The 13,466-nt window shown below is 37.5% G+C and overlaps 2 protein-coding genes across 2 annotated transcripts in view; one reads left to right on the plus strand and one right to left on the minus strand.

Annotated features, from left to right (window-relative positions):
• Positions 1–3,844: 3,844 nt before the first annotated feature.
• On the minus strand, positions 3,845–5,676 carry LOC108694238 (WAS/WASL-interacting protein family member 3). Its single transcript, XM_018203601.1, has 2 exons — positions 5,389–5,676; positions 3,845–4,117 (listed from the first exon to the last, which is right to left on the minus strand). The coding sequence occupies exons 1-2, from the start codon at positions 5,674–5,676 to the stop codon at positions 3,845–3,847; spliced, it is 561 nt and encodes a 186-aa protein (XP_018059090.1).
• Positions 5,600–13,466, plus strand: part of LOC108694463 (glucose transporter type 1) — a 38,377-nt gene continuing 30,510 nt past the window's right edge. The window contains exon 1 of the mRNA XM_018203986.1: positions 5,600–5,650. The gene's annotated coding sequence lies outside the window, so the exon portion shown is untranslated. The remainder of the gene's footprint in view (positions 5,651–13,466) is intronic.

Raw genomic sequence — 13,466 nt, forward strand, 5'->3', positions numbered from 1 at the left:
GAGAGAGAGAGAGAAAGGAACGTTATAAAATGCATTGAATTTACTTGACGCTTCAGTGTACTTTTTATTTCTTTATGTTTGTCTTACAAAAATAACGAATAAAGATATGTCTCGGATATCACAAACGCTAAAGAGTTTTGAATTATGCACCTCTCTGCTCGATCGTCGTCCAGATGAGCGTTGATATGCGATAATTATGCATGGACATATTATTTGTCGAGGAGTCCGAAGCGAACGCGAGTCGACTCAATTCAAGTTTCAACGAGCTGACAGGCCGATTGCAGGTTGTCATATTAAAGTACTATTGTTGAACATACGTACTTATCTCATACAGACATAGAGATATTATATAACTGTGCCTTAGGACTAGAAGGCAATGTAGCATAAACACGATTTAAACTTTACTGACTTTTCCTCCGTCGCTCCGAGTTTTTTTACATCACTCCACTTGATCCTCGCAAATCTTTAGCGAACTATGAATTTTCCGTATGTATTCTCGCGGCTCTATGCAATATAAAGGATATATACGAAAGGCTAATATACGATATAAAAGACGTAAAGATTCATTATACATTCCGCCGTTAAATTATAGACACGTATACTGTATAAATGCGTTTTTCGCCGCGCTCGACGACGCGTGTATTTTACATACTGGTATGAAATTTTCATCGCTGTACGAATTTCTGATTCGAAGACAGTTTATTCGGACTTCTCTTCAATATAGCGTTATTTTTCCGAGACATTCCTATACGTTTGATTTCGAGGCGAGGAGAATTCAGTGGCTCTTACAACGAGAGAACGATTTTAGATCTTGAATCGTGTAAAATCGAGAGCTCTATTTCTCCTTACATATATATTTTACATGTACATCACGTGTATTAATTATGAAGTTTGTTAATTCGAACCTGATCTTTGTCGCGCTTTGTAAAACTGAATATATGTGTGTATATACACACACACACACATACACACACACACGTGTGTGTATGTGTGTGTGTGTGTGTGTTTTATGTATATTTGTGGCTAAGAAAGGGCAAATGCACGTTTCTCATCTCGTGTGTTTTAACTGCACCAGATGATACTCTTCATTATTCCGTAGAAAAGAAAAAAAAGCGATGCAATTAGTATGCACAATGCATAAACATTAGATACTACTACGTTAGTGAGATTTTATTACAGATATACCAAGAATTTGTTGTATATGATCTATATACGATTGTTATACGTATAATTATATATCATTATCGAGTTTTTGCGGTTTTGCTTCATGCGTGACCACGTCGTTACGTGCGATTAATTTTAACAGCGATTTCGTTAACACTCGTGTTTGAATAAAAGTATTCTATTAAAGAATGTACCATGCAAGACTTCTGATGTATTCGATACCACAGCGAGTAATTATACATTTTCACATAATCCCGTCGATTACGTGTCGGGATTAGTGAATCTCCAAGGCTGATCTGAAATTTAAATCTAAATTCATAAATTATTATCGTCGTTAATATTTTATTTCACATTTTTTTATTTATCAAGAACTCAAATATAAGAAATAATCCACTTTTATTCACATTTAATACTGAAAATTACTTATTTTAAGTAAGAAAAGAGGAAGTTTTGCTGAAGCTTATATAAAAATTTAGCTAGCTGTAGATTTGTTGAATTATCAAAATACAATGGCTGCGTTCAGCAGAGAAAGCAATAGCTTTGCAACTATTGTAACATTCTTCAATCAGTTCTTGCTTTTGATTCCTTATGGATCTAAATGTATAAACCAGTTATATTGCAAAATTTTATAACAGTTACAAAGCTGTTTTCTCTGCTGAATAAAGCCATTTATATAGAATACTCAAGTCGATCGCTAGAATATCGCTAAATTTTTGCAGCATGTCCCTAGTCATGTTACACAGGCCGGTATTTATAGTTGAGAGATTCTTATATTTGAGAATGTTAAGTACAATCTTAAGTACAGCCTTATGATAATCATAAGCCAATTAGAGAGCTGCATTAGCATCTTGAGACATTATTTAAGACGATCTAAAATAGAAACAGACTATGAATACTGCCCATAGTTTGAGTTTTTCAAATACTTGATTAAAATCAGATCAGATATATTGAGATTCCTGGATATATCAAATTTTAATTGGATATTAAAGTTTTAATATCATTGATAATTTTAACATTAATTATTTCTTCGGGTGGGGATTAAACGAGTTGAAATGAACGTAGAAAAAACATTTTGTAGATAATATAAGATAAAATGTCGGAAAATCGTGACTTCGAGCAAGCTCCTCATGATGCCAGACAGTTTCCAAAAGGGATAGCATCCCTGGAAAAGGAGCGCGTAGGTAGAACCAAAGTGGAGTAGGTCAACTCATAACTAGACCGCAATCCACGTACGTCTCCCTACGCGTCTATATTTTCGGTCATATCGGAAGGTCGCGTCCACCCATTGCGGTAAGAACATCAAAGTATAAGACCTATAAATGCTGGAGAGAGACGCGGGGGATGAGTTTGACTTTTTTCATACCCGTTTCTCATATGGTATTTACGTCATCGGTTTAAGATCAAATCTGTTTCGCTTCACACGAAAAACTTTGTTCTCATCCTATCGATAAGCCGTAGCTGTTGCCCCGCATTCCATTAAAGATTTTTGACAATAGCGTGCTCCGAGATACGCCACGTTACTAAATATAGCCAATAACATAGAAGGAAAGGACAAAGCGAAGGTTTAGATAAGGATCGCCATGACAACTCGTGATTTAGTGCTGAACGTGGGGCTTTTATACCACTCTCTTAGTTATCAAAGGACTAATGGCAATCCAATTCCTTAAATAACATTATGTTACTTTTAACTTTCATTTATATCAAAATATAAATCCATTTGCAATTATTTTTAAAGTAAACAATATCCATATTAACATATGCACTTAGTAAATAATAAACTAAATGATCTGAATCAAATTTAATACATTTTTTTCAATTAAACTGTTTAATTTCATTGTTTTAATTAATGACATATTATAAATAGGAGCAGATCTCTAGAAATAATTCAAAATAATTCAAATTAAGTGTAATTTGACATTATAAATTCAATAGTCATGCATATATAAGAAGATGGATTAGAGACTTTTTGCTCACAGAAGGAAAGAGTTTGTTGGAAGCTATCTAAAAATTTAGCTAGGGCTTAAGTATAGATGAAAATAATTTTGTTGGACCATCAAAATAATTACGTAAGAATCTTGAGCACGATATCGATAAAAAGTTTTGAGATTCTAGCAAAAAGTTTGAGCGTTCTACACAATTATTTTGATGTCGAATAAAATTATTTTCAGATCTGTACTAGCTAAAAATTTTTAAATACTTTTAGATACTTCAGTAAAAACGTCTTTTCTATATAGTAACGTTTCTTGGATACGGCAAATATTAATGTTGAGTTTCGTACAGCAAGAGCCAGGAGAAATCTTTTCAATTGAGCTTCACTAATTTTTGGCTGTAGCATCATGGAAAAATGTCTCGATTTTAATCGCGTAGCAAAATTTCCGCAAAAGCAAAGCTCTTTAAGTAATTCTATACATAAAGGACTTTCGTGACTACGTCGTTTTTCGCATTCGTAATTGAAACCTTCTCCGTACAAATCGAAGGGCACAGGCGTTTCCCTTTAATGCCTCGAAGACAACCTCTCTAATCTTCTTTTATTAGCAATCCCTGGAATAGAATCGATTCGGCCAGGCTCCCTAATAACAATAACGAAGAGAATTGGCGGTCATCGAAATTCTATCGGAATGCGTCGCGACGCGTTTCCACGACAGCCCTGTGGACACCCCTACTCCCTTCCGTGATCGGGTCACTTGGTGACCGATGACGCTCGGTACCGAGAGACGTTCGACTGTGAACTAAAGTCGGGCACGGCGCGAGACGAGATTTCCTCGGTCACGCCGTGCGGATAAATTGGGATATGGGAAGAGGGAAGAGGAGGCGGCGGCGGCGGCGGCGGCGGCGGTGGCGGCGGCGGTGACGATGACGATGGTGGCGGTGGTAGTGGTGGTGGTGGTGGTGGCGGAGCAATGGATATAGCGCAGAGCAGCCTGATCAGGGTGGCGGCGGCAGTAGCGGCTGGCTATTGATTTCAAGGGCTTCCTTAGCCCCCCGCCTTGCCGCTGAGTGCCCAACGGCTCCAGGTCACCTCGAAGGGCTCGCGGTGCCCGCGACTAAAACTACCCTCGCCTTTCCTCGCGCGGAACAGTTTAGGGAAAAGTCTCTAAATACGGAAATCACCGGTTGAACCAACGTGCGAACGTGGCAGAAATTCGCATGACGATCCGTAAGATCACTCGCCTTTAGTTCGATTCAACGCGAAATCAATAATCTTCAGTGGCGGATTTGCTATTCGGAATTTCGCGACAGAGGAAGAAAGAGAGAAAGAAAGGTGAGATCGGATGAAAGATTGATTAGTCATCAAAGGACCGCGTTGGATTTAGTGTTTTTTTTTGTTTTCGAAGAAGTGGGACGATATATCACGCGGGTACGGGATGCCGGAGGAAGGGTTAAGAGATAAGGTCGCGAGAGGGGAAGGGAGTGCGCGCCCAACCAACACCTCCGAACGGGCACCGCGGGTGATCCTGCACTCCCGCCTCGCAGTTACGGCACTGCGCGAGTCGGGCCGAGCAGAGACGCGGATCGCGGGGTGAGCCGTCGCTCGCCATACGTCGAACTGGGTGCCCCGCGTTGGGGCGTCTCCTGGCATCAGCGGGCATCGGTGTCGTGCAGTCGATCGGGGGACGAGCACCGTCTTCTCAGGTCCTCGTGCGTGTGATCGCTGCGAGACAGAGGGAGAGAGAGAGAGAGAGAGAGAGAGAGAGAGAGAGAGAGAGAAAGCAAGAGAGAACGAAAGCGAGAAAGAGAAAGAGGGAGAAAAGGAGAGAGGAAGAGAGCGACGAAAGAGTGCGTGCGTCCTGTGCGTTCGTTCGACCCTTTTTTCCTTTTTTTTTTCCTTTCGTGCCCACCCCCGTCGCGCACGCACACGGTGGGTGCGATCGAGCGCCAGCCAGCAGTATCGGCCAGCAACACGCGAAAAACGGGGCGCACGCCGAGGGGCGCGACGACGATGACACTGCGACGATGTTACTCGGTGTGGTAGCGCGACCACGGTGGTGTCATAGCGTGGTGGTCGTCGTCGCACAGACCAGCAGCAGCAGTAGCAGCAGTAGTGCAGACGTCGGCTTCGTCGTCGTCGTCGTCGTCGGGTGTACACGCGATCGCACAGGCGAGGAGGAGATGGTGCCCTCCCCGGATTGTACGGAGGTGGGAAGTGACTACTCGTCGTCATTATCATCGTCATCGTTACTGTTATCATCGTCGTCGTCACCGTCATCGCCAGTTCGCACTAACGCTAACGTCGTCGTCGCTCATGGTGCGGTCGCCACCACCGCCGCCACAATCGTCGCGTTCTCCGCGTTCTTCAGCTTCGTCGACGTCGTCGTAACTGCCACCGTCGCCGCTACCGCCGCTGCCGCCGCCGTCGTCGTCGTCGCCGCCGTCATCGTGGGTGCCACCAGTCCCGCCACTGCCACTACTGCCGTTTCCGACGCGAGCATGTTCGTCGTCCGTGCTGCCAACAAGGCTTCCATCGCGATGGTCTAACCCCGTGAGGGTGAGTGCGATCATTCCCCTCGTCATCATCATCTGTCTCTCCGCGTGTTTTTTGTTTTCTCGCCTCTTTTCTGTGATATCAAATCTCTCCGGGAGTTTTACATCGAAGAATGGGGATGTGTTTTGTTCCTCTCATTCGTTTTCGACGATGATCTAAAACGAGATACAATGGAGATCGCGAGGAATAGAAAAGAAGCAGCGTGTATAGAGTACGGCGTATATTAGAGCGAAGAAGAAAGGAAGAGAGTAACGAGAGCGCGAGGATTTTTTCGCTCGCTTGCTCCAATCTTTCTTCCTTTTCTTTTTTTTTCTTTTCTCTTCTCACCCCAGCTCGCTCGCTCACTCACGTCACGATCGTCGTGCCCCGGCGGCGAGTCCCTCCACGTAACTTTCGTCAATCGATAATACAAGACGTCCGCAACGTCGTGCGGCGCTCGCAAAGATCGGCCTAGGAGAACGGTGAGATTTGTGCCTTAGTGCACTCGTACTCGGGGTAACGCGAGCGTTGGACGGTTGGACGGAGATTGCCAGTCTTCGAAGGGAAAATGCGCGAGGGGTTACTGGCTCGATCCTATCCCGTTCGAGCGCATTCGAGTCGACTCGAACGAGCGAGCCATCGAGGGTTGCGTTCGACTCACGGACGGGCGGACGAACGAACGAACAAACGCGAACGCACCCTCGCTACTCTTCCCCCATGTCTTGCATTTTCCTTTCTTTTTTCGGTTTTTTTACCCCCGAATTTGTGAAGGTATCCTCTTGTTTCAATCCTCCTACATGCGAGTTCACAACGTCGATCTTTCCGTGTAATGTAGATTTTTCCGTTCATTCCGTGCGATTGCAAATTCCAAGAGTAAAAATAAATTGATCGTTTGTTACGTAAAATTTATTCTTTGCCTGCACAAAGTAAATGTACCTCGTGTAAATCATTTCGAAACGAGGAGGTTTCTATCGCGATGGCACAAATAAGTAATTATATGTTCATCGTCGATTCAATTACAGAGAAAAAGACATAATGGTAGCAACTATAATAGGTATTATAAGCGACAACTATATGTGACGTTTTATAGAATTAACATAGTTGAATAAGCAATTTTGTAATACCTGTAAGATTTATTTTATGTATACATTATTCTGGGTAAACTTGTGTAATTGTTAGTTATATACAGAGTGAGTACAAAATATCATTGCGCTATATATAATATTTATTTTCAACAAAATTGATACAGGATTGATATAAAATTAATTATCAAAGAGGAAAATTGGATAATTAAACATTTCACCTGTTATCTTTAATTGCTATCCGAATGTTATATCATTTGATTTATATATAACACATTTATTTTTAACAAAAATTTATTATATATGTATATAACATTTATTCTCAACAAAATTGGTACAGGACTGGTATAAAATTAATTAGCCAAAGCCTGAAAATTGAATAATTAAACATTTCACTTTAATAGTTGCTATCACGTCTGTTTTACTTTAAATCTAGACATGACTTTTATCTAACAAAATATTACTTAGGATTATCTTATAATATTTATTATCTTATTATGTTATTCTGTAAAGATAACGGCTGTAAACTTCGTCAAGGAAAACGATTCTAAATTTATCGAAGAAGTTATCCCTGAAATATCCGATATATTATCAGGGCTATACTATATCGCATACGAAAAAATGACTTGGAGGTTTCCTCGTACGTGGGGAGGCACTTCCTGTGGAATAAACGCCGACGATCGCGTTATCCGGATACGTTGCGTTCCACCGCTAACATTGCAGTGCCGAGGAACTCCACCCGGCGCGGCACGTCGCGACTTCGAGGCCTCTATACCGCGTTCGAATTCTTGTTCGAGCTCCGAATCACGTTCTCCTCGCTCGCGTGACTCCCTCCGATGTTGCTTAATGAGATTCGGGAATGTACGAAGAAATCTCGGAATTTCGCAGCGGCTCGCCGTACTATGCCCCAGGTGCGAGGATTCATTTTTAACCCGCGGCTCGGGCAACCCGTTAGTTCCCGGCTAATGATCGTATCAGAGCGTTCTTATTTCATGGGCGGATCTATAGAACGTCCTAGAATTGGCAGACAATCGATATATAACGCAACTCCTGACCGGAGTTAATTTTTCCTTAGCGAAAATGTCGAGGGAGGTCATCGCTTTCAACGTTCTAAATTTCGATATCACGAAATGCGCTGCAAATCAGGACTTTTGCTAAAATAAACAAAAATCCATCTTAACTTGAATGACGAATCTTAAATTAATCGATAAATGAAGTTTCATAAAAAAAGAATGCTATGCATTCGCTAATTTTAGAACGTCTGTCGTGTGAAAATTAATATTTTTCAAAGCTATATCTGTTAAAAAAGCTAGTTTTCAGAAACGTTTGCCAATTTGTCTTCAGCGAAAATGTCGAGGGAAATTATCACTTTCAACGTTCGAAATTTTGACATTCGATATCAGGGAATGCGCATCAAATTAGGATCCTGCTAAAATAAAAATACATTTTAACTTGAACGACGAATTTCATTTCACGAGGGATAACGCTATGCTGTATTCGCTTTCCACTGATTTTAAAACGTCTGTCGTGTGAAAATTAATATTTTTCAAAGCCATATCTGTTAAAAAAGCTAGTTTATTTCAGAAACGTTTGCCAATTTGTCTTTAGCGAAAATATCGAGGGAAATTATTACTTTCAACGTTCGAAATTTTGACATTCGATATCACGAAATGCGCATCAAATTAGGATCCTCCCTAAAATAAAAATACATTTTAATTGAACAACGAATCTTAAATTAAACGACGAATAAATTTCATTTCACATGTGAAAATTAATACTTTTCAAAGCTATATCTGTTATAAAAGCTAGTTTATTTCAGAAACGTTTGCCAATTTGTCTTTAACGAAAATGTCACGAGAGAGGTCATCGCTTTCAACGTTCTAAATTTCGACATTCGATATCACGAAACACGCCGCAAATCAGGATTCCACTAAAATAAAAAAATCGATCATAACTTAAACGATAAATAAAATTTCATAAAGAGTAACGTTATTCGCTGATTTTAGACCATCTATGAAAATTAATGCTTTCGAAGCTATTATATCTATTAAAAAAGCCTCGTAAAATATTCTCATAATTAGCAACTTGTCAATTTTTTTTTAACAAAGTCGAGAGAGATCATCGCTTTCAATGTTTTTTTTAACATTTGACATCGCAAATCGCGCGCTGCAAATCAGGATTCTATTAAAATGAAGAAAGAAATGAATTTGAATAAACGAAAATTTGACAAATCTTAAATTAAACGATATTATATAAACTAATAAATGTCACGGAGAATGACGTTTGCATTCACTTTCCGCTAATTTTAGGCTAATTTTCCATCATACGAAAATTAATATTTGAGCTTCAAAACTATTATTTATTTATTAAAAGAAGCCTTGTAGAATTTCAGAAACATTCGTCCATTTTTAAAGGTACTCATGAAAATATTTCGTTTGCTCCAAACAGGGCGTATTCACTCCGCAAGTATCTCCGAAGATATGTAGCCGCTCATACACTTTAAAAAATGCATAACAACTTCTTGCTCGGTTACTCTTCCCCGCCGGGACTTTCTGGAAAATTATTAATTTAGCTTCCCGTAAAGAGTTTTCATTCCTTATTTTATTTGCGGTACGTGCCATCGTTCCGAAGAACCTTCCTACTGATAAGTTTAGCAAAAGGATCGCTGGATGTCTGTACACGCTTTCCCGGGCATATCCTCGTAATGGGGCAAAACGAAATGATGATATCTAAGGGGCATTTTGAATAAGCTAATAACGTACGGGATGTTAATCTCGTTAGTCATGTTAGCGGTTCTGTCGCGCGACTCGAGATGGGTCACTGGAATACCGTATAACACATTGGCTTTCGTTCGTCGATATGAGATTACACGGCGCGTCTATAGATGCACATGCATCTTCACAAACGTATTAATGCATTACGTATGCATCAACGTAACGTATCCCTTAATGCACTGTGAACAGAGACTAGGGCAAATCTTGAATCAAATACAAGCAGAACTCAAGCAGAACACTAGTCATCATGACATCAAAACGGCTCTAAAATGATTACTAATGCACTGAGAATTTCATTTAGTTGAACCAATTAATCTTTTGTTTAGATATGAGCAAACAAATCCTTGGTTGATGAAATAAAATAATTTAAAATTTTAGTTATTGTAACATTTTATTTGCTTTTTATAACATAATTGAGTTAAACAATTCAGACTCAAGAAAATATATTAAATTTGATTCAAATTTAGTTTATTATTTATTAAATGCATACGTTAATCTGGACGATGTTTATTTTTAAATTAACCACAGAAATGGATTTGATTTATATTTTGACACACATGAAAGATAAAAATTATAAAATATTATTTAACTCAAAGGATTGAGTTATCATTGCTCTTTTGATATTTAACAGAGTGTAGATAAAAACTTTAATCTCAGTTTAATTTATTCAATCTTTTTCTAATTCCTATAACTAGGAAAAGATAAAAAGTAAATTAAACCAAAATTAAAGTTAAATGGACATAAAAGTTTTTTCTCCAATCAGTTTACCATTTATTTTAACATCATTTTGACGGTATCGTTTGATGTGATTTGATATTCTGCTTAAAAAAAAAATTATGCTTCAAGCAGAACAAATCACGGCATATAAAGATGTTAAAATGAACCATATACGATTGAAAAGTAACTTTTAATGATTATTTTGGAATCATTTTGACATCATTTTGATGACTTTTACTCTATTTGGATGCTTTTTCCGGTTTAGGATGCGATCATTTTTGAGATTATGATGCAATTCGCTGTATTTTCCTACGAAATTATTGCAGCAGGATCAATTAGCACTTATCGCGTGTGGTATGTGCATTAGGGAGCGGCGACAGAAAACGGTAGTAGCGGAAGAACCATTTCGTAAAAATTGCTTCGAGAGGGAGATTGATCCCTTGCCCAACTTTCTTGCCTAAATAAAAATTACCTTCGGCATTCTGTTCACATCGCGTGTACAATAAAAATTATATATTTACACGAAAGAGGGACTCTCTATTCCTCTTCCAAAATTCTATTCTTTTTAATGTTGATATTTCATATGAGCATTATAAAAGAGAGAAAGAAGAGATAACATTTCATTATTAAATTAGTGAATAAATTTTATTATTCAAATTATAATTTAAAAAAAGATATAGGATCACGTTATGCTCAGGGCGAGATGTACATTAAGAATCGAGTAGCGAAGGGAAAAAAACGTATGAATAGAACGAAGGCGCGAAATTTACATCGTCGTGTATGCGGAGTGTCGCGGGAATGAAAAGTTCGGGTTTTAGGGATGATCCAGGGGGTAAACTGCGAGGGGCAAGTAGGTCGTACGTTCGTCAAAAGTAAAAGATGTCCTCCGTCGCGTCTTGCGCCGCGAACTTCACGAATCCGTGGCTAAAACTTGTCGGCCGATGTCGTGGCCGAAGATACATTGCGAGAATCTCCGCAGTGATACGCCAACGTTTCGCTAGGAGCTTTTCCCTTTATGCAATAAAACACATTTTGTATTTGTGTTAAAATCAGTTCTTGCTAAAACTTTTGTGTTGATCTTATAACATCCGAGTTTTGTTGATTTAACATAATATGATTGTGTTATTTAAATCGTTTGTGTTGAATTGATATTAAACATCTGTTTATGTTGAAATCACATACTTTATGAATAAATAAACAAATGAAATTTATGTATTTTATTCATCAATATAAAACGCAAATTTTAAGATAAATGATTTAAATGTGTTAATTTAATTAACATATTATAAATGTTAAAATTGAAACATGTTAACACATCTTGTGTGTTAAACTAACTTAAAAAGACTCGCACTAATTGGAAAGATGAGCACAAGAGTTCACATTTTTGATACATCATATGGTTCAAAAACTATCCATTAATGAGCTATCTTTTGTTCACCACATTATAAACTACATTATATGATGTGAAAACTAATTCACTTTATTAGGATTCAATTTTCTATGTAACTAGTGCGGAGTCCTTTGGGTGGACAATTTGGGACACGTGAAATGTGTTCAATTTAACGCAAATTTTCCAACTGTGTATGCGTTCACGTTTACGTAAATTCTATCCCTTATAACATCGTATTCTCTTTCAAGATGATCGTAGACATTTCTTGCCTTCTTCGATAACGAGCGGTTATTAAATTTCGTCGAAGCTTACGGTTGTGAGAAGAAAAGAAGTAATATTCTTTTTTTTTTTATGAGATACGCTGCATCCAATGCGGATGAATTAATACTCGTGACATTTACGAGGCACGCTCGGAATGAGGTTTGTTAAGGTCATTACAGTATAAGTACCGATCTGGACTGTATATAGCCAGTCGAAGCGTGAGCAAAGGACTTTATTTTAAACCGTGTCGGAAGGCCTTTTTTCTACACAAGATGTCTAAAATGTAGATCTTTTTACGATTTTACATATTAAGGGATAGTTTATTTTAATCACGCAAATCAATTTAAAGTATATTTATATATAATAGATTATTCCTTAACAGATAAAAACTATAGTCCATTAAAAATATAAAGAGCCTTTCACGAATTAAATTCAAGATACTTAAAAGATTTTATTCCCGGTCCAATTTCAAGCAGATTTTAATGTAATTTAATTTTAGGTTTATTCACTAAGATATTTAATAATAAAATTTTAATGAAGTTTGCATAAAGTTTTAACAGCAATCCTCCTTAAAAAATTCATTCCAATTTGTCGGAGTATTTCTTCTTAAGAAATATTGATTTTGAAACTGCTTGTGTCTAACGAATAGAGAAATATCTTTATCTAATTAACATTAAATATGCTAATTTTTACCTACTTTTCCGTTAATGAAAACAAAATTCTTCTCTTACATAATTTTAACAGAGAGACAATAATGTAGTCAGTAAAATTTTGTGTCAATGCGTCTAGATTTCCGCATGAAATCCATAAAAACGAAGCTAATTTATGCAGTAATACCGTCTATAGAACTGATGACTATAGAGATAGAGCACATGAAAAATCAACATTGTGACGCGTATATGATGCACATTATACAGACTATATATACATACGCAGTGAAATTCCCACAGCGTATTCAGACAATCGAGAAAACGAAAATTCTTGTTGAAAAAGAGAGAAATTTAAATGAATTTCAGTTCAGTATAGTTCGGAGTTGCATTGCATCAACGAGCGACAACGAGCTTTTCATACGATTCGCAAAAAATGCTTAATTAAATGAGCAAAAGTTACATTGAAAACTAATTTGCGAAAAATGTTCCTGATTAAAAAGTGCTTGATTAAAAAACGCTTGATTAAATAAACTCAAGAATCACATTGAAAACTGATTCACGCTCATTTGTAACATGTAAGAAATATCTTAGAAGGAAATCTATTTAATTCAGACATTCTGTGGTTAAACCAGGAGGTTATGTTCTAAAAAAAAAAAACATTTTCAAAGAAATTATATTACGAGTATTTTTTTAACTTTTTGCATTTTAAAATTTATAATGTCAAATTATATTCATTTGAGTTATTTTTAATTTTATCTATAGCTCTCAACATTTCTATCCAATATAACATTAATTTGACTAAAACAATGGAATTAATTAATTCAAGAAAATTAAATTAAATTAGACTTCAATTTAGTTTATTATTTATTAAATGCATGCATTAGTATGGACGCTGCTGACTTTAAAAGACCACAGAAATAAATTGACAGAAATAAATTTACATTTTGATACGGATGAACGTTAAAT

Source organism: Atta colombica, unplaced genomic scaffold (genome assembly GCF_001594045.1).
Source record: "Atta colombica isolate Treedump-2 unplaced genomic scaffold, Acol1.0 scaffold12, whole genome shotgun sequence".
In the NCBI taxonomy this organism is placed as follows: domain Eukaryota; kingdom Metazoa; phylum Arthropoda; class Insecta; order Hymenoptera; family Formicidae; genus Atta; species Atta colombica.

Bases quoted from the DNA above. Each gene is read 5' to 3' on its own strand.
- LOC108694238 (XM_018203601.1), bottom strand. From the start codon at position 5,676: ATGACGAGGGGAATGATCGCACTCACCCTCACGGGGTTAGACCATCGC. The intron at 4,118-5,388 runs GTTAGTGCGAAC...TGAAATCAATAG, and splicing joins TGAGCGACGACGACGTTAGC to CCAGCCGCTACTGCCGCCGC.